Source organism: Dermacentor silvarum, chromosome 2 (assembly GCF_013339745.2).
Source record: "Dermacentor silvarum isolate Dsil-2018 chromosome 2, BIME_Dsil_1.4, whole genome shotgun sequence".
Lineage (NCBI taxonomy): Eukaryota > Metazoa > Arthropoda > Arachnida > Ixodida > Ixodidae > Dermacentor > Dermacentor silvarum.
The window spans coordinates 164,422,636-164,444,798 of NC_051155.1; the positions used below are offsets into that span (position 1 = coordinate 164,422,636).

Here is a 22,163-nt window from a genome sequence, read left to right on the forward strand (position 1 = left end):
CGGAAATTAACACAGGCTGATTATTGCTCCCAAGCAAACCGGGCACTTTTTGCGATAGCCTTTGTTGAAAGCACATGGCACATCGACCATTGCCACTGTGGAAACTAAAACTAAGTTAATATCACAGGAAAGAGTGCATCATGAGACGGAGACAAATAGCAGCTATCATTTATACCTAGAAAGAACACTGTCTGAGTTAGGCGAGTCATGCTCCATTACACGTCACACTTGGAGAAGGAAAGTTTCTCATTTCGGGGATACCTTTTTTTTAACCCTTTAAAGACTGGACTTCAAAATGTTTTTCTATGTCTATATGTGCAAAATACATAAAAAATAAGCATGTTCAACTAAAAGAAAAAATGTTTTGTTGCGAAAACTGAACTCTTCACTACCACGAGAAAATGGGCCATGTTTTGACGGTTTCGGTAATGATTTTTAAAAATATTCTCATGGTTACAATGTCATCTTTCTGGGGTTTTACGTGCCAAAACCAGTTCTGATTATGAGGCACGCGGTAGTGGAGAGCTTCGGATTAATTGTGACCACCTGGGGTTCTTTAATGTGCCCTACAACGCAAGCACGCGGGCGTTTTTGCATTTCGCCCCCATCAAAATGCGGCCGCCGCGGCCAGGATTTCATCCCGCGATCTCGTACTCAGCAGCGCAACGCCTTAGCTCTGCCTAAGCCACCGCGGCGGGTATGGTTACAATGTCATGTTATACAGGGTGTTTCAGCGAACACTTTCAAAATTTTTTAAGGTTGCCTATGGCAGATAGCACAATTCTCGTTCATGAGCTGGTCTACTCGAAGAGGCGAACATTACTTGCACAAAAAAATTAAGGCGCATATTCGACTAAGTAACAAAAATTCACTAATTTTTAAAGTAATTACTCTATGGCCCGTATTGCAATTTACAAATTCTAGCAGTGGAGTTCGCAAGGCGGATCCGTTTGGGACAAATTCTCAGGATGACACCAATTTTGAGATATTAATTTCCAAACGTTGCGGAGAAATGCAATTTCTCCGCAACGTTTGGAAATTAATATCTCAAAATTGGTGTCATCCTGAGAATTTGTCCCAAACGGATCCGCCTTGCGAACTCCACTGCTAGAATTTGTAAATTGCAATACGGGCCATAGAGTAATTACTTTAAAAATTAGTGAATTTTTGTTACTTAGTCGAATATGCGCCTTAATTTTGCAGAGAAATGCATTGGTCCAACGCAGTAGGAGGGAAACACCAGGTAGAGAAACTGGAAGTGGGCTTCACCTAAACCTCCTATGGCTTCACTTGTAATTTGTACAGACAGTTTTATGTGACCCATAGGTGTACATTTCATTTGCTTCACATTACTTGCGATACTGCAGCCAGAGATCTTGCATAGGTGTCTCTTCCGACTGATTTCAAAATAAAGGGAGTCACATGCCAAACTTCTTCCTTGTCCCGTGTTCCTGCTCTAAACTAACTAATGATGCAAAGACATTTAGCTAGGCACTTCAGATTTAATATTAAAATTCGGCAAGAAAAACCAATTTCTAGTATGTTGCCTGTATGTATGTATGTTGGGCATGTGTCCGTAAAGGGCTCTGAATTTCTTCCTTTAGGCAAAGATTTTTCCACTTGACGTAATTATTGTGGAAAAGCTCTCGGAAGCCTGATACAAAGAAAAATATTAATTTACAATTTTTAAGATCAACTCCTGGCCGTCCGGAGAGCTCACGACATCGGGAAAGCCTTTGGCCTACCGGTGCCTACGTGGGCGGAGCCACCGACTTAGCCTGGGGGCTTTTGCCCTCGGGCCCTAGTTTCTCTGGACCTAAATAAAGTTCTTGCCATGCCATGCCATGCCTTACAATTTTTAGCAATGTTAGGTATATGGTGTCAAATGACGCCACCAGGGCTCAAATGTTGTGAATTAACACGTGATATATTCTTTGGAAAACATACAGCTTTCTTATATTTTATATTGCAGGAGCTGAAAAAGTTGTATTTTATTTCCGTCAAACAATATGTTGGCTCTTGTAATGTTCAAACAAGGAAATTTAACTGTACCAAATAAAAATAAGCTTATCACAGGTGCTAAGACATCCTGTTCCAAGTCGCAGTTCGTGCATAGTTCTTGATATTTGTATGCCAAGCTCCTCGAAGAGTTTTTCAGTTTTTTTTTTTATCTAGTGAACAGGTTGGGCACATGAATTCAGTGAGTCTTCTTTGTTTTTCTTGGTGAATAACCTACATGCACCTGAATGTCCTATGGAGCTTTATCACTTTTTCAGCTAAATAACAGTCCTGAACGAGTAAATATGCCAAGAAGCATCAAAAATGCTTCTAGAAAATACTTCGGGAAACATGAAAGATTGACTACTCACAATCTTAATTTTATAACCACTGAGCCCTGGTAGCGTCATATTCGCACACCACAAAGTTATGAAGCCAGATGTCTAAGTTGTTTGGTGCTGATGACGTCTTAAAGTTAAACGAAGAGTGTTACTGCTACAATTGATTTTCCCGCTGGACAATGGTTGTCTTGCACCATTCGATCTAAACTTCTGGCAATAGTCTCAAGACTATGCTGGCTTCACGTCAAAAGCTTAACTTTTTCTATTTACTTTGTTTCATGAATTGTATGGGACATTTTGCGTAATGTTGTCAATCAACACCACCAGGGCTGAAAGGGTTAAGGACATTACTTTGTGGACATCCTTTGTGAAAGAGACCATCTATTTTGTGTGCAAATGTCTAAAGAGAATGTAATAAAAAGGTGCAGATGGCCTGGCGACTTGCTTGCTACTCCACACTTCGGGGAATGATAGCATGAAATTAGTATGAACAACTATATTAACTTTATGCATAACAGGGATGAGTAGCTAGGATAATGAGAGGCTGCTGGTTCACCAGCATGCTGAATGTGTGGTCAAGCATCGTGGTGTGCGCATACGGGCATTGTCTTTTTTGTCGTTCGCCTGTGGAGTGGCAGGCTAGAGGCATGCCACACGATGAAAACTGATCTGTCCAAGTTTCTCTCACGAAAGTTTCCGTCTGCCTCGGATGCCTGGGCTTGCTGTTTCCTCATGAGGAAAAGGTTTTATAGCGATATGTTAAAATTGTAACCCAGCATTACTGCGGGGGACTTTGCTCATATGTACACCATGCTTTACATTTTCCAGTAATTTAAATTACCTTAGTGAATTTTACTCATTGGCACCATAGGAGACAGCTCACTGCATGCATAATGAACCATGCTCACACGTCTTTTCAATCGTATTTTCTAACCTAGCTGCTCATAATGGCATTATTTGTGGGCACGTTGTCTGCAACAGGCACTGCAGGCATGGTTGAGACATTGCATCCATTATGTTTAGTGTGTCGGAAATGTATGGTGTTCACGGCTGCTGTTTTTAGTAAGCGTTGATGGATGACTAAAGCAGTGCCTTAGAGGAGCTGGCTCCAAGCACCCTGCAGAAAGCCTTGACATGTTACCGTGATGTACATACACAGCAAGAGTAGATAGTTCTGAAAGCAGGCTTAAAAGATACGGACACAAGAGGGAGGTAAAAGTTGTATCAACACTCGTGTGTCTTTTCAGCTTTCTGTTGGCGGTCTGTGAAGATGACGGGAAAGAGGAATTGTTCTCACTCCTAGGGCAGGCTGTGTAGATTTTACAAGCGCAATGGTGGTGGGTTGCAACTTGATCCTAATCTAAAGGGGAAAGAAACACGGACCCCTGAAAGGAAAACATCGAAGCACTGATAGCTGTCCCGACAACTACAGAGCGACGACGAGGATTGGCTGTTGACGACGGTACTTTGCTCGCACGTTGCTATCCAGATTGAATACCGCGTTGGGAACTCGTGGTAACCTTTGGACTTGTGACAATGTATAATGATGCCTAGACCGCTGTAATATGCGTGCCGCACCTTGGTGTTTGCATGTATCCATGTGCTATGCACAGTCGGCAACAGATGAATCGTGACAATGCAAGGGGCACATACACTGCGCCGCGGTAGCTAGAAAACTTGCGACGCCATTTAAATATATCCTAGCACATCATCACGACGAACGAATTCCGAGTGCAGTGCGTTCCTAATATCGCATCACTCGAGTCCATGCCGAAGGGACCCACGTACATAATCTTCCAAATTTTAGGACGGGGAACAATGGGGTAAAGGGAAGGGTTGGTGCTGAAGCAGGCTGAAGCAACCCAATAGTTGTTTCGGCTCGTAGACCCGGAAATGTACTAAAAACAAACGTAGGGGTAAGATTGCACGCAAGTTCTGGTGTTCAGCCTCCAGTTCGAAAAGCGCTTTATTGCGAATATTTCTGTCACGAAATGTGCTCATTTTTGTGCTTGTTCTTTATATTTGATGATCTGGCGATAGACGTGTTCAAATTTTGCGCCATTATAACATGGTATTGTCGATGATGATGTAGCGCGGCTAGCATGAACGTTACGAGCAGTTTCGACTGTCAACCAGTTCCAACCATGTGTTCTACATGTTTTACTCGTGATTTGCAGACAAAAGTATGATAAGTAATTTCATAATTAAATAATTGTTTAAAGATAACTTCGGAACTATGCTTTATCCACATCGTAATTTATGCAGAAGCTGTAGTCTGCCATCATCGCCATCGTCACTACGAAACCAAATTACATTAGTAAAGACACTCTTCCGCTTAGAGAAAAAAAAAAAAACTGACCTGGGTTTTGTAGTTCTATATTTTTTTCTGTGCTGTTTAAACATATTCCTCATAGCAACAAAGACAGCTGCTCCAACGTAATTACTATGAAGTCAACGTTGAACGTTGACTTCATAATGCACATCGTTTGATTGTGTTCATCCGCGCGCATGCTTCCATGCTCTCTTCATGTGCCGGCGGTTGTTTTCATGGCGTCGTGCACGTAGTGCACGTGGTGGGAAAACTTTCGTAGTTTGTTGTGGCTAGTGTCGTTGTGACCGCAGCGAACTTTCCAACATGTTAGTCCTCTTCGAGTCACCGGCGGGATACGCCATTTTCAAGGTTCTAGATGAAAAGAAGCTTCAAAAGACCGACAATTTGTTCCAAGACTTCGAGACGCCGGACAAGGCATCGCGTGTGGTGAAGCTGAAGCACTTCGAGAAGTTTGGAGACATGACCGAGGCCTTGGCGGCTGCAACGGCAGCTGTCGAAGGTAAGATGAGCAAAAGCCTGAAGAAAGCGTTGAAGAAGGTTATAGCCAAGGAAGCGCACGAGAGTCTTGCCGTCGCGGACGCTAAGCTTGGAAACGTCATCAAGGAGAAGTTCGATATCAGCTGTGTCGCCAACAGCTCTATCCAAGAGCTGATGCGTTGCATTCGGTCCCAAATGGACAGCTTGATCACGGGACTCCCCAAGAAGGAGATGACCGCTATGGCATTAGGTTTGGCCCATAGTTTGTCCCGGTATAAGCTCAAGTTCAGCCCCGACAAGGTCGATACTATGATCATCCAAGCGGTATCTCTCCTTGACGACCTGGACAAGGAGCTCAACAATTACATCATGCGTTGCAAAGAGTGGTACGGTTGGCACTTTCCGGAGCTCTCGAAAGTGGTCACGGACAACCTGCTGTACGTGCGTACCGTTCAGACGATCGGCTTGCGCACCAACGCCATCGAGACGGACCTGTCCGAGATACTGCCCGAAGACCAGGAGGCGAAAGTGAAAGAGCTCGCCGAAATGTCCATGGGCACGGAGGTATCCGACGAAGACATCCGCAACATACTGCACCTGTGCCGCGAGATCATGGAGATGAGCAGCTACCGCGCCCAGCTGTTCGAGTACCTCAAGAACCGCATGATCGCCGTGGCGCCCAACTTGACCATCCTAGTGGGAGAACTGGTCGGAGCGCGACTCATTTCGCACGCTGGCTCGCTGCTGAACTTGGCCAAGCACCCGGCCTCCACCGTGCAAATACTGGGCGCCGAAAAGGCGCTCTTCCGGGCTCTCAAGACCAAGCACGACACGCCCAAGTACGGTCTCATCTACCACGCGCAGTTGGTAGGCCAGAGCACACAGAAGCTGAAAGGCAAGGTGTCGCGTATGCTGGCCGCCAAGGCAGCTCTGGCGACCAGAGTCGACGCGCTGGGAGACGACGGAACGGGTACCGAGCTTGGAGTTGAACACAGGGCGAAGCTGGAGACGCGCATGCGAATCCTCGAAGAAGGCGGTGGCAACCGAAGAATCAGCGGCACGGCTCGGGGCAAGGCCAGGCAAGACAGGTACGAACACAAGAGTGTCGTGCGTCAATACGAGCCGGCCGCTGACTCGACACTGCCCACGACATCGATTGCCGGCGCGAAGAGAAAGTTTAAGCAGGAAGAAGGGGAGGAAGATAACGAGGCGGCCGATGATGTCACCGAGCCCAAACCCAAGAAGAAAAAGACCAAGGCAGCAGAGGAGGTGACAGCTGTAACCGAGGCCGAAAGCGAGTCTGTCACCCCCAAGAAGAAGAAGAAGAAGCCGAAGAAGGAAGTTGAAGAGGAGTCCGAGACTCCTGTGCAAGTCAAGAGTGAGCCGGTTACCCCAAAAAAGAAGAAGAAAAAGCACCAGCCTTCTGCAGGTGATGACGAATAAATGATTGACTCAGTTTTTAAAATTGTCTCACATTTTATTACAAGAATATCTTATGGTACAGCCTTCAGTAAGATTCAAAGACGCTGCAAATGGCAAGATTGGGCCCTGTTGTGGGGCTCCTATAGCAAGTTCAGAAGAGCAAAAGAAACTGCTCTCTTCAGTCTAAAGAATTGATGCTGTGAAAAGCTTTACAGAGGCCACAGCGACGTTGAAGCTTTTGAGATATGCTGTACAACTGCCTTACAGCCCATTTAGGTAGCTGACACTCGGCAAGAACACTGGATAATGGTAAACAAAGTTTTTTACGCTGTTTTCACCTCTTGAATACATTGTGCTTAACCGCTTGCAAGAATGGCCACGCTCTGTTGCAGTCTCATTTTATCCATGTGGAAGTAAGTAGCCCACAGGTTTGTTTGTAAACATACATGAATGGCATTACTCGGTTGTCTTGACTCGACTGCAGTTACTACAACAGTTCACAACAATGCTGTATACGGTACTGCAGAGCTTCGCGGGCAAGTGTGGTGTGGCACTTGCGCACTTTATGCTTCATGCAAGTAATGCAACAATGTATGAGTTCCATCACTTGCTGCTTTTGTTTAGGGCTTTTAGAGCACACGGGAACGACAGCTGTGGTAATTGTGGATACAGCTTGCATTTTGAGCTGTCCATATGAAATTTAGCACACTATATGTGGTAAAATTGTGTCGCCACAACCATGGCATTCCTGAAATTGTGTAACTGCTTCTTACCAGCTAGACTGACTGCTTTAAACAAAACAGTAAGAAACAATACATCTCTGTTCTGCTAAACAAACATATTGCTATTTCTGCAAAGCAGATCTTGCACTTCTTAACTAGTGAATGCAGGAAGTGCTTACAACTTGCGCAGAACCAATTTCTGCAAGATGACAAATGAAGTTTGCTTTAGGTAGCATGTGCTTTCAAAGACGAGTGAAACACACCCTAAGCTAGTGCAGTCAAATCATGGCAGTCTATGGTCATGTAAATGCTACGATGTTGATACAAGCAGAATAAAAACCACCACACTAGACGCTGCTTGTATTCATCCTATGCACATGCCCAGAAAACGCAACCAAGACATGGAATTTGACTAAATTCCACATGGGCAAAGAAAGCAAGATTGGGTACTCGTGCCTTGAGTCATATTGTGTCATTAACACCCAATTCATTAGCAACTTACTGAATCCCAACAACCCATTTGGCTATCAAGTGCATCATCTTGCTCACAATATTGTTTATATTTAGATAAGCAGCAAACAAATGTGTATTAACTATTTGCTGAATTCGTATATCAGAGGCCATCAAGGCTACGATATACAGTGTAACATCCTTGCTGCCACAAGTACCATTTTGAATTAGCTCCTTTGGCTTTACATTGAGCAGCAGTTGGTAAGCATGCTTCTTGACAGCAGAAACAAGCCTTCTCAGAAAGCAAAAGCACACTGCACGAAAACTGCCTGTTACATTTTTGAATGACACAGCGTGCAACTTCAACCGATCAGCAGTGCTTCTTGTGAAAACGTAACCCAAGCTTGCTTTTCGTGCTGCCATATTGTGTGATTATACTGTATTCGCACAATTCAATGTGTGTGTATCATTGGCTTAAAAAATTGTGGCAGAATAAATCTGATGTATAGAGAATTAATGGAATGTTTTGCAGAGAAGCAGGCTTTGTGTTTTCATGCTACAAAAATTTGCAATGTTTTCATTCGCAGACACAATGCTATCTTTTCAGACTGAGGCTGCACACACAGTGTCTAAGAACTTACGTGATGTTAATGGCTAGATGATAAGTTACAAAAACGCCCAATTTTTGCTGCTGTGAGACAGGAATTCGTTTGTAAACACTTAAAAGTGAGGCACAAATAAATAAAAAATTGAACAGTGTGGCTAGAATACCTTTACTAAAACGGCAACCAACAGCTTTAACTGTACACACTGCATGCTGTCTGTTGTTAAGACCCATCACCAGAAAACACCAGGAATCTTACAATCGGAATAAGGTATTATACCTTTTAATGTTCTACTACATTCACCTTCGGTAGTCGAGGATGAGGCAGTTTTCAGATCAACAAAACAATGACTAGACAAACTCGCAAGTGCTAGAATACTATACATGATGGTAGAATGTACACCGTGACATGGTTCATGTTTGATGAGTGTCCTCATTTGCCAACCGGGAATTCTTCACTGATGCTTGGGATGATCATGATGAAAATGTGATGATGGAATTATGTGTACAAGAGGAGATGATCGCAGGTGCAGACTTTAGCTAGCACTGTCATGAATCAGCTTCGTCATCGCTCTTGCTTGCCTCAAACAAACGGATCAGTTCTTGAAAGCGGCTGGTCACCTGGAACATGAAAGCATACAAAAATTTTAACATGAGCACCTTGACTCAACAGTGGTACGTGTGCACTATACTAGTCATAGATCAAGAAGATAGAAAAAAGTGCAACTCATACGAAACGTGGGTAATACATAAGCCAGCATTGTCTTATCTAATTCCTTGCTGTCCACATCCCTGCCTTTGCCATGCTCATTTGCTGCTGCAGTGTAGACCTCTTTATTCGTGAGGGAGGTTGTTTGTTCATGAAGTGTTAACAGCGTCTTTTGAAGGAAGCGTTCTTGGCTGTGATATGCACAGTGCTGCTTGCATTCCCAGAAGCATGATGTATATATATATATATATATATATAAAGTAACTTTATTTGGCTGGAAAATATATTTTAAGGAGCAGTGGTCGGAGCCCCTCAGTCCAGGGCCCCACTGGCCTCAGAAGCATGATAGGTTTCTGTGTACATGAGGTCGGGATGATCTCTTCTTGAAAGGCCCTGTGTTGTTGGTTTGACATCGTCGTAAACAATAATTGAGCTCCTGGGTTCCCCCCACCTCGGTTCCTTGATGCCATAAGGTAGCATACAAGGTTTTATTGGACAGTTGTCTACTCATAAGTTCGCATACTACATGATGCCTGCAGTTCAAAGGATGTTCCACATCAACTGCTGTGGCCATGGGAGGTGTTGGCACTGCAAACACTCCCAGGATTAGATAGTACACATACACAAATTTCCACAATATGGATCACTGAGCTGTCATGGCGGCTTTAATCACTACAGCTCGCAGGGTGCCTGGGCATGCAGGCTTCTGCACAATAAGTGGCCAAATGTCCACAATGCAGCAGAAATTTCACATTTTCCCCTCGATGTGATATTGATCACATCACAGGTGTCAATATTTGAAGCTTAAAGAAAAATTAGGTAGCTGTTTCAATTGAGTCATCCGTGATTATAATTAGACATTTCCAAATAAACATCTATGATCAACTATTACAAGGAGTTCCTTGTAACATGCACTTCATACCACACTGCACTGTGCAGTTCAATGTGAGAAGTCTTCCAAAATATTTTATATACCGTATTTTCTCGCATATAACCCGCGCCAAAAATTGGAAAAAATTGCTTAAAAAGTGGGGGTGCGGGCTATCTGCGAAGGGAGGGGGTGGGGGTCGGCTTCACGGCAACGCGCAGCCTGCCATGCAGAGCCCGCGTTGTCCACATGCCTATCGACATCGATGTGTGTTCAGCCAATAAGAGGCCAACACAGGTTATAGCCAGATCCACATCCATAGTCTGGTTGGATGCTTTTCGCACGCTTTTTGCATGAGTCAGGTGCCGTTTCTCGTAAGCCCAGTTTGCACAGTTGGCCAGCCTTGTTTAGGCATCAGACTTCAGACAGTTTATTTCGCATTCAGTTTTTACAAAAACAAAATGCCAGGACTGGAGCAAAAAGCTGCTTTCCAGCAGCTTGACAAGGGCTCCGGCCCTGATTGTATTTGGCAGTGAAGATATTAAGGAAAAAAAAAAAAACGAAAAAAAAGACACACAAGATATACATGACATATACATCGTATTTGACATTGTAATTTGACACGAGTGTGCCTCGGCGGCAGTCTTTCACAGCGAAAGAGAAACTGAATATCGTAGCCGCTGCTGAAGAAATCATCAACAGAGCTGCTGCGAGATGGTTCCAAAGACTATTACGTCTTTGAGAGCGGCGATGAAGCCTCTGATGGTAGCAGTGAATCGGACGACAGCACTGACAACGTTACGGCAGTCGTTTTGAAATAAATTTGTTTTGAAAACGAAATGATAACTGCACGTAGTTGTAACTTCTGAGTCCTCATTTTTTCGGATACGCGTGCAGGTTATACGCGAGGTTATTTTTTTCTTTTTCGTGGAGTTCAAAGTTAGGGGTGCGGGTTATATGCAAGGGCGCGTTATACGTGCGAAAATACGGTACTTGCGTACTACGACAAGTGCTGCCAGCTTTGCATTCATATTAATTCTTCAATTTTTACTCAGCAGAAGAACTGCAGCTTAGTTTAAATAAGTCAGCCACAATGCACTAAAGGTACAGTATGTGCCTGTCCAGAGTTGTCACTGGGATGAAATGAAGCATTGGCCGCAGTTCCTATGTTCATGTGTCAGACCAAATGGCAATTCACATTTCAACACAGCAGGTTGTGCCTATTCAGTCTGGTAGTATACAGTGAAACATCGATTTAACGAAGTTCGCGATGTAACAAACTATTCATTTCCTGTATGGCTAGCAAATCTATTAAAAAAAATATGGCGGTCGAGGCAGAAGTTATTTGTATGCGTCCTTCTGCATTAAAATTTTGAGCAGCAGAAACACCATCGATGCACGTGTGCCGGAGCGTGGTATGCAGGAACTGCCACTCGCCGTGCCATCTGTCACGTGAAGGTTGCAGAGCGCTTGGTAGCTCGGAGTAACATGAGAGCTGATGATTCCTTCAGCGCAAGGGGGGTAGGGACGGGGTGAGAGCGTGGTAACGTGATCTAGCACTTGCTAAGGGGAGGGGGGGGGTGGAGGCAGGAGATGTGTGCACCTTCTACTTTACACTGGCCGTGGCTGTGCATGGCTATCTTTTTACACTTGGTTTTTCATTTGTGGGTGCCATGTGATGACGGCTGTGGGCACTAAGCACGGTCAGCCATGGTGTCTAAGATTAACAGCGCCACACGATGCAACACGCAAATTTCAAATGCCTTGAGCCAGGCTGATGCATTGCTTTCGGCGTGATCTGCACCGCATGAGCCGGCGCTCGTAACTGTGCTATTATGGTCCAACCTTCTTGCGATTTGTTTACAAGTGCTTATTGACAAGATACTATCCACCGGGAATGTTCTGGGAAAGTGTGAAAGTATTTTTTACTGCTGAAATTTTAGAACCTGAAATTAACAAAATTTGCAATTTAATGAAGTTTTTCGCTGCAAGTATGACTTCATTATACTGAGGTTCTACTGTACTACCTATACGTAAACAAAAGCAGCAATAAAGAGAAATGCTCACACAAACACACTCGCCTTCATCACTGTTTTCAAGTGCTAGCGCTTACAACTATAGCGCTATCAACTGCCCCAGGAATAGGCGCTCTATAAGCGCCTCCCACAAGAATGCAGCAATACTGTCTTCAATGGTTGATGATTTTCTCAGTGTCGTAATGAACAGCACATCCTTTCCAGTTTAGGACAGCAAATCTGCTTCTACCTACAATGAGCTTATGATGCTTACTCAGAGAGCCTAAATGAGTTATCAAAACAGCGTACCTGCTCAGGAGGTCTGCCCAAGGCTTGTGATGCTCGCTGCAGTCCCTTTTCTGTGCCCGACTGCTGGCATGCTTGCAAGAGAACCTTGTCGTCTTCCCTGCATTTGTAGAAAGAAATTTGTTTTGCGGAACAGAGGCATTTTGGTGCTAAAGCAAGTAACGCTGCACTCTAGGCATCATTTCAGGGTTACATACCAGTGCATATGGTATGTTTCCCATGTGAGAGGGAGCGTATGCCATAGCAATGAGTGCTCTGTGACGTTAAACAAGTAAGCTCAATTGGTTAGCATCTAATGCAATGTTTTAAAGGCACGAGTGTAATCATTGCTTATATCTAGGCTTGAAACTTTCTGGCTACAGCTACAACTAAAGACACAAAAAAATTAATCCAGCCTTTATTGAGGAAACAGCTTGTGCACACTATATTTATATGTAGGGTTAACTACTTTCGGTTAAATTGAGAAAACATAAAAAAACGTGCACCAAATTCGTTTATAAATGATCGTAGTCAACAAGGCAGATTTAAAAATAAGGGGGGGGGGGGGGATGTGCAGGTGATTATTCTTGTCAATTATGGAAGTTAAAGTTCACCACAAGAGATCTATGGATACTTCAAATTTATTTTGGCATACAATGGTGAGCACAGCATTAAAAGTGCACTTAGTACACTCACAGTGGCTACAATGTCGGTGAAAATGAACTGAATTTAAATGCTTACTCGGCACAAGACAAGTGCAGGCCTGTAAATGTTTATCTTAATTTTCTACAGCATTTTAAAAGGTGAACAATTAAGTGTATGTTCGTTACTGTGGTTCGCTTAACATTTCTTGCTGCCCCATGCACATTTGGGCACAACTATTCGGTCTCATTATGGTAAAACAGGGTGCAATAAGAAGAATTGAAAAAAAAAAAAAAGAAAAGAGGCAGGGGATAGCGCTCATTTTTGTTTCCTTTACTGTTGACTATGTTTGCGCTCTGTTTGTGTCATGGAGGAAGCACTCAGTTTATGATGGCAAAAAAACATTTTACTGAAATGGAGGTGAGAGCCCGTACAGCCATTTGTGTACAAACTGCAGGCAAACAGCTGATGCATACTGCCAGAGGACAGCACATCACTGATCATGGTCGAAAACACACCTAGCAAGTCAGTGCTTGATGACATTTCAGTAAATCACAATAAATTATAAACAAGGGACAAAGTATGTCGCGATAACCAGTCTGAGCATTGGGAGCAAGGAATATGAAGCCTGTGCTTATCGCGCAGCACCGGAGAACACCTCGAAAGGAGTCATCCGAGGTATCTCTGCCGATGAAAGCCCGGAAGACATCGTTAGGAAGCTGGTCACTCCACGTAACCCAAGCGTCCTCTACGCCAAACGTATGGGCAATACAAACAACGTAATCGTCCTTTTTGATGGATATTACGTCCTTAGCTATGTGAACTACGGAGCTGCGCTTGTTCGATGCGCACTTTACAAGAAACAATTTGACATCTGCTACGAATGCGGAAGACTTGGACACCGAGCGGACGTATGCCCCAATCCTACTGACAAAATTTGCCGGAGTTGCGGCAGCAAGAATCCAAAGCAAGACCACGAATGCAAAGCAGAGTGCCAACTATGTGGAAATGACCACCCGACCGCGGATAAACGATGCCAAGAAAGGTACCGGATCCCATACCTCGTCAAAAGACGAAGATGGGAACGTGCCCGGAGAGAGGAACAAGTAGAATACGAGAACTACGTCGACAACCAAAGAAGCCGAAGTACAGCCAGCAGGAACAGATCGGGTTCCCTCCCAAGAACCAGAAGCAGATCACACTCCGGCAACCGATCAAGGTCAAGGTCCAGACCCCGCAGTGGTAACCCCACCAAGTCACCCCAGGCCATTGGCAACAGCAAGGGCACTATCGGCAACCACACCACCGGACCCCCATCACAGGTGAGCTGGGCTGACGTGGCTTCCGGGGCGCGCGCGGAGGCAGAGGCTGCACTTAACACTAGAAATAGAGCGTTAGAAAAAGAACTAGCACAGATGAAACAAATGATGCTAGAACATCATCAGCGGATTGTCGCTCTAGAAGACGAAAACAGTAGACTGCGGAAAGAGAACACTAGTCTTAAAAACGGGCAAGGTGTCACACTAGATAGTATTGAGGAAAAAGAGGCAGACATTGAGAAAGAGGCTAACGTGCCAGCCAAACGCAAAGCCACAGACGATACCAAGACGATCGCAGTTAAAAAGACCAAATCCGTTAAACCTCTTGAGAAAAGACAGGATGAACTCGAAAGCAAAATTTACATTCTAGAAAGCAAGCTAGATATCATAAGTACACAGTTTACAGATCTGGGCACACAAATTACCCAGCAAGTTACACAGGCTATTATGACGCAAATACAACAACAATTTAACACAATTAATACAAAATTTGCCGACATTGAATCTTGTATGAAGACGTGGGGACCGCAAACCAGTGGAGGTGGTCCCATCAAAACAACCAGTAAGCCATATAATAAACCCTCGACACCTACGGTGGAGGGAACCGGAAAACTGTAGCTGCCACCATGGATCGACACGACCATTATACTATCTGGCAATGGAATTGTCGTGGATACCGTAGAAAAAGATCCAACTTACATCAACACCTAATTAATAAGGAACATCCTGATGTCATAATGCTACAGGAGCCACACTGTAAGGCCAAATTATCTGGGTACAGATCATTCTGTAGTGCCGACGGGGAGACGAGAGCTGTCACCACTCTAGTAAAACGTAGGTACACGGTCATTCAGTATGATACAGGCATTGCGGATGTAGACAATATATTAATCGAGTTAATACCTGCTAGAAAAAACAATCAAAGCCTATTTGTCCTTAATGTTTATAGTAACCCAAGAATCCGACTTCCCAATTTCCGATCACTTCTCCGCAAGACCCTCACTATCGCAAAAGGCAGAGCCTTAGTGATTGGAGGGGATTTCAACGCACAACATACGGCATGGGGATACAGATTTGAAAACCCCAAAGGTAGACACCTATGGCTAGACGCACAACAAGAGGGCCTTACCCTCATCACAGACCCGTCGACTCCTACGAGGAGAGGGTCTAGTGTTAGTGTGGACACTACGCCAGATCTCACCTTTACAAAGAACATTAGGGATGCGAATTGGCTTAACACCCAACAGGATCTCGGCAGCGATCACAATATCCTCGAAATCACTGTTAAAGCAGGGCCAAGCAAATCCAAGGGCAAACAACTGAAAATTGTAGATTGGAACAAACTCAGACAAATTCGCGAGAAAAAGGATAATACTATCACCGACATCGCGGACTGGAGCACGCAGCTGAAGCAGGATGTTAACTCAGCCACACAAATAATCCCCCAGGACGCGCAAATCGAGCAGGTAGACAGTAAACTCCTACATATGTGGGAAGCTAAAGAAGGTCTCCTGAGGAGATGGAAAACTCAGAGACACAACAGGACGCTCCGACGCAGGCTAGCCCGACTTAACAGAGATATAGAAGCATACGCACAACAGCTCTGTAACCAACAATGGGAAGCAACATGCACTAATATGGATAATCAGTTAGGATTATCCAGAACGTGCAACTTCCTCAGGCACCTTTTGAATCCTGAGGAAAGTAAAGCCACGTACAGACAAAACATTAACAAAATCTTGCATGCAGATGACAAAACTGAAGAAGCTTTTATCGATGAGGTAGCCACAAGGTATTTATCACGGGCTAAGCCAACAACTCACCCAGATTACACAGGCACCAAAAACATACAATTAGACGAAGAGATTAGCGAAGCGGAATTGAGAGCAGCTCTACAAAAGTTAAATACTACATCTGCGCCAGGACTAGACGGAATAACTAACAAGACGATCCGAAATCTCGATGATGCCTCTCTAGAAGAACTTACCAAGTATATAAACGCATGCTGGCTATCCGGTAAAATACCACTGCAATGGAAAACGGCCCAGATTATTCTAATACCTAAACCAGGCAAGCGGCTGCAGTTGGAGAACTTGAGACCCATTTCACTCACGTCCTGTGTGGGCAAACTCATGGAGCACGTTGTCCTAGCGAGATTGACCAACTATCTCGAGGACAACGACGTTCTCCCGCCTACAATGTTGGGCTTCCGGAGAAATTTGTCTACACAGGATGCAATGCTCCAACTTGAGCATCAAATTATAGATAACATCAGTCGGAACACCAAAGCTATCTTAGGATTGGACCTAAAGAAGGCGTTTGACAGTGTTACCCACGAAACAATATTAAACAGAATAAATGAGCTAGGCCTAGGCCAGCGAGTATACAATTATATACGAGACTTCCTTACTAACAGAAAAGCATACATTAGGATAGGAGACCTTAACTCCGAAGAACTACAGATTGGAAGTGCAGGTACGCCCCAAGGTTCAGTAATATCACCGATGCTGTTTAACCTGGCTCTAATTGGATTACCAACAAAACTACAGGAAATCGATGGCCTCAATCATACCATTTACGCTGACGACATCACCCTCTGGGTGAGCGATGGCAACGATGGACAGGTCGAAAACACATTACAACGTGCAATAGAAGCAGTTGAACAATACCTAGCAGGAACCGGACTGGCGTGTTCGGCTGAGAAATCTGAGCTCCTCATTTATTTACCATCGCGACGTGGCCGAAAGCCACGCAACTACGAGGAACGAAACCATCCGGAAATTCACCTAACTACCGCGGATGGTACGCCCATACCCAAGGTTGACAAGATCAGAGTATTGGGGCTCATCATTGAAAGTAACGGCTACAATGGAGAAACCATACGTAAATTAGACAATATAACATCTCAAATCATGCGACTACTGAAGCGAATAGCCAACAAACACAGTGGAATGAAAGAAGGCAATCTGCTTAGGCTAGTCCAAGCGTTTGTAATAAGCAGAATAGTATACGTCGCATCGTACCTACGATGGTACTCGTCAGAAAGATACAAATTAGACTGCCTAATCAGAAAAATCTACAAGCAAGCAATCGGACTCTCCATCACCACCAGCAACGATAAACTACTGCAGCTAGGTCTTCACAATACACTGGATGAGCTAATCGAGGCACAACGCATAGCACAATATGAACGCCTGTCCAAAACTAAAACAGGTAGGCAAATATTGGATCGCCTGGGTATAGGGTATCATGCCCAACATGGTGTCAAAGTAGATATGCCCAGACACATCAGAGGCATGATAACCGTCCCTCCAATGCCCAAGAATATGCATCCCACCCACCATCAGGGTAGGCGAAAAAGCAGAGCACGCGATATACAAAAGAAATTCGGTAACAGCAAGGACACCATATTTGTAGACGCAGCTAGGTACAGACACAAACGCGCCTACACAGCAGTGGTGATAAATTACGAGGGAAAATGCACGACGAGCGCTACAGTCAACACGCCACACGTAGAAACCGCAGAGGAAATAGCTATCGCGTTAGCCATAGCACAAACACAAGCACATATAATCATCAGTGATTCCCAGACGGCAATACGAAACTTCGCCAATGGTCGGATCTCCCCAGAGGCACTACGACTCCTAAAATTAGGTAACAACCTCGACAGAAGTGTCCATCTCATCTGGACACCCGCTCACACACTACCAGACGGTAGCAATGAGGTGGCGCACCGCATGGCTCGAGAGCTTACGGACCGAGCCTCGGTTAGTCCCGCTTCAGCGACTACCGACGAGTGGGAGTGGGAAGATCGAATGACCAAATTTCATGAATTTACACAACACCATAGATTGCAGAGGCGCACATTCCCGCCGCCTCATCCAAAATTAAACAAAAAACAGTCTGTCGAATGGCGGCAGTTACAAACCAGTTCCTATCCGAGTCCAGCTATCATGCACATAATACACCCAGATTTATACACGACTGACAAGTGCAGACATTGCGACTCTAGAGCCACCCTAGAGCATATCCTATGGGAATGTGCGGGTATAACACACAATAACAGTGATGCAGCCTCAAACAGCGACAGCCTCCGCGCGCGCTGGGAGTCTGCGTTGTTCAGCTCGGACCTGCAGCACCAACTCTGGGCCGTCCAGCGAGCCGAGGAAGCCGCCAAGGGCCAACAACCCTTGGCCGAAGCCTAGGCGGGGTCTAGGCCCACCCCACCAAATCGCAGGGCACTCAATAAAGTTATTTGAATGAGTGAAGGGACTGCAGAAACAAGACACACAGAGCGCTGTGTGTCTGTTTCCACGGTTCCTTGTCTATAATGCATAGTGATTGACCTACATTATTGCGAGACCAACTAGCCTGAATTTCTGTTTTAGTGCTTGATGACATATATACTGTGATATAAAAATGTCATGACACTGCAAAACACTCAGGAGTGTGAATATAAAACTGCTCGTGCTTTAAAGTGACACTAAAAGCACACTAGCTAACTAGAGTCGTAACTTACACTCCAATACATACTACATGTTTTTAATGTATTTATTAGCAGAGGAATCGGCAACTACCAACTCAGAGAAAACACACATCATCTTATACACATAAGATATTTCATGAATAGCCTCTAGCTGCACAAGATAGAGTTTTACGCACCTTGTCCAGATGATACTTTGGCCTTCTCTGCTGTTAGTTTTGTCTCCATCTTTTCCAACTGCAGACTTGGAAACCTGGATCAAACAAGACTTAATCATCAAATTTGGATCTAAAAGATCATGTGGGTACTTCATTACTGTCTTAGGTGATGCAGTGCAAGATAAATTGAGACATGGAAGAATAGGTAATGGCAAATGAAGAATATCATCAGAAGAAAGATCAAGCCACAGTAAGAATGAAACATGAGAACACTCTTCATTTGTTCCGCATAAGAGCTGTGCAGGATGCGCAGGCAAGTTCATCTGGTAGTTAATAATTAACCAATCCTGGTAACCGCTATAGTTGTTGGTTCTCTCAGACTCTTAAAAAGCCTAATTCTGTGTGTCTGATGGGGAAGGATTTACAGCGAGGTTTCACTTCGTGACCGCGGGTGACGCAGAAGCGTATGGGTGCTATAGCGCACACAAAGCTACCAGCCTTCAGTGTGCCTAGACTGTCCACATCGTAGATCGCTTTCAAGATAGGGCTCGTGCGGCCGCTCCACACGCAGCAGCCGCCAGAGTAGGACCCCCCAGGTGGAAAGATGGCAAGCTTTCTCCTCGCTTTCCTCCTTGCGTGCACAAGATTGAGCCGCCATCGTCGGCTCACCATCGCACGCTTTCATTCGCACATATAGCACACAGCGCATGGGGACGATGTTATCACAAGATGAACCTGGTACGACCATTCTGCAGACATCACTCGTAGCAACTGCCAGAGGAGGTCAACCCAGGGCGTCTCTGCCTATCCTCCTCCTTCGCAATGCTTCGCCTCTTTTCTCCTTCCCTGCTTCGCTCAACGCCACCGTCGCGTCGCTTTGCAGCGTGCTCCTCCGTACTTTCCCGGGCGAGTGATTCTCTTCTCCACCTCCAGGTGCCTTCCTCCTCCGGCGCTAGCTTCCTACACGGCTTCAAACATCCCATCGCGATTTCACTGGTGGCGAGCCATATAAACTTATGCGTAAAAAAAAAAAAAAAGAAAAAAGAAAAGAAAGGTACAGGAGCTCATGCTGCAAGACTTTTCCAGACAAGAATGACAAGGAAACCTACAAATTTGCACATTCAAAAAGATTTGAACCTTCTTTCAGTGCATCATAATTAGTATGAATGTTTTGGGGAATTAGTGGCCTTGGTGAATGAGAATTATTTCTATGGATTGCAACAATGTTCAATCTATGTATATGATGCTTCTAATTTATCTACAGAAAGAATCACATAGCACATTATTCAATTTAGAGATAAACCTGTAGTGTCTTGCTCAATTGACTATTTTGCAACTTAAACCACAGCCATGAAGTAACTGTCTCATGTGGTCATGGTGTGATGCAAATGTAGTGGGCACCTAGTTTACTCGTGGACAACATTCTGTGACAATGAAGGGAGAGCTACGGGGGCGGAGCTTCAGCACATGTATTACCACGCCAAGTAGTCCGGCAATGTATGATGGTGCTTTTGGTTTCTTGAGCAGATACAGAATCAGCGTAGCTTCCATGTGCGATGGTTTCACATTTTCCCAGACCCGAAAGAGAAAAGCAGAAAAATGTGTCAAATTCAATACTCAGTGACATTTTTTGCCTTATTTTGCAGCTGTAAATAATACTGTGCTTACATTTTCTCTTTCCAAATTTAAGCTAATGCAGATCAAAATGTGGGAGTTCTTTCAGAAGCAGGAGTGTGCTGAACTGGGCTGGTTGGTGCATATTGAAGGGAATCGAACAGCGCAAAAGACGGGACTTATGAGGACAACAGACGCAGTGCTGTCGCTGTCGTCTTCCCCTTAAGTCTCATCTTTTGCACTGTTCGATTCCCTTCAACATCTTTCAGAAGCGCTATTGTGCACGTTTTACCTCTGTAGCTTTCCCTTCAATGCCAGAACAAGTTGTCCACAAGAATAAATGTAGCTCGCTACTATAATAACTAGGAACTATAGTAGAAATACAGAGAAACTGAGCAATTCACGCTCGTTATATTTTGGTATTATTATTTTGGTATTACCTCCGCATGCTTCTCTGATGTCCGGCTCTCTGAGGTGTCAGTGTCTGTTTCTGGGGACTGGGGTCTGCCAATGGTCACCCGCGCTGGCCGCAGAACTTTTCCCGTCTGCAGGAATACACGGCCGTCCAGGAACTGCAAGAGGCACAATTTGACAGGGTTACTCATTCAAGAGCACCCTGTTTACGGCAAACGAAGTTCGGTCCTTGCCCAAGTAACAGTGGGAGTAACAGTACCCTTGCTTAATAGGCACTCCTAATTTTCTAAATTAGCCTCCATCTATTTTGCATTGAAATGACAGCAAAGGAAGGACATTTAGTCAGCTTAAAGTGGTGATGGCTGCTTTATAAACAATGCGACGGAAAAAGAAGAAAAAAAAGCGGAGGAAATGGAGGAAGAAATGTCACAAGTTCTGTTCAAGAAATCACACATTTGGGCATAGTGTGGTTCAAGAGATACAGAGGAGAGCAAAGAGAAAAAATAGACATAACATAACAGGAGGGTTGAAAAGGCACATGTGGTCCCAAAATAGGCCTCAAGCCTGATGGCTTCAGGCCATGAGATTTTAAGTATATTATTATCTCTCTCAGGTTCTGATGTGGTCCATGATGCACATACACGGATAAGATTTCAGTTAGAGTATTTTTCAATTCATAAAATTAGAGTGTTTTTTTGTTTTTTTTTAAGGTTGTAACTGCTCCAAAACCTCCAGCGCAACTCTCCAAAAGACAGCGGCAAGTGTTTTTGCATTGTCGCTCTGTTGTATATATGTAAATAGTTTCCTCCTTTGCTCTATCCTCTCTCCTTGTTTTTTTTTCTGTCTTTACTCTCCCTACATACAGCAATCCTGTTATTGCTGGCTGCCTCTCGGGCATCAGTAGGCTGCACTAGACAGTTACACTGCAGTCAGCAGTAATTTCCTTCCCTTCCTTTATTTATTTTGATAGACAACCAATTGTTGCTACTAGTGGCAAGTGCGAGTGTGGCTTGTCTAGGAAGCAGCGGTGATGAGCATACCTTGATACCACAACGGGTACAGTGCCGTGCACGGCTGAGAAAGCGTGAGTCGGTGCTGCGCTGGTGGCAGGTGCAGGGGCACTGTGGCGTGCCTGGAGTGTCCCTAGGCGGCGACAGTGTCAACTCCTCACAACTGCTGCCGGCGCCACCCGGGCTGCCTGCCGCTCCCTCCTCCTCTTCTTCCTCCTCTTCCTCTTCGGGCAAAGTCACCTCCTCAAAATCCTCCATCAGGCTGCAGTGAGGCCATAGAAAATGTTTAAATGTGACGGC

At 44.7% G+C, this 22,163-nt stretch overlaps 2 protein-coding genes across 2 annotated transcripts in view; one reads left to right on the plus strand and one right to left on the minus strand.

Moving 5' to 3' along the window:
• The first annotated feature begins 4,824 nt into the window (after positions 1–4,824).
• LOC119442033 (nucleolar protein 58) lies at positions 4,825–6,613 on the plus strand. Its single transcript, XM_037706749.2, has one exon. It carries the CDS (start codon positions 4,975–4,977, stop codon positions 6,589–6,591), a length of 1,617 nt encoding a protein of 538 aa, XP_037562677.1. The 5' UTR covers positions 4,825–4,974; the 3' UTR covers positions 6,592–6,613.
• A 1,994-nt stretch (positions 6,614–8,607) lies between these two features.
• LOC119442032 (GON-4-like protein) overlaps positions 8,608–22,163 on the minus strand; it is a 55,716-nt gene continuing 42,160 nt past the window's right edge. The window contains 5 exon segments of the mRNA XM_037706748.2: positions 8,608–8,967; positions 12,248–12,344; positions 18,847–18,920; positions 20,880–21,011; positions 21,894–22,125. Of these exon segments, the coding sequence (XP_037562676.1) occupies positions 8,896–8,967; positions 12,248–12,344; positions 18,847–18,920; positions 20,880–21,011; positions 21,894–22,125 (607 nt within the window). The 3' untranslated portion in view covers positions 8,608–8,895.

What these genes read in the sequence shown, in the direction of transcription:
- LOC119442033 (XM_037706749.2), top strand. Translation starts at nt 4,975, where the DNA reads ATGTTAGTCCTCTTCGAGTCACCGGCGGGATACGCCATTTTCAAGGTT.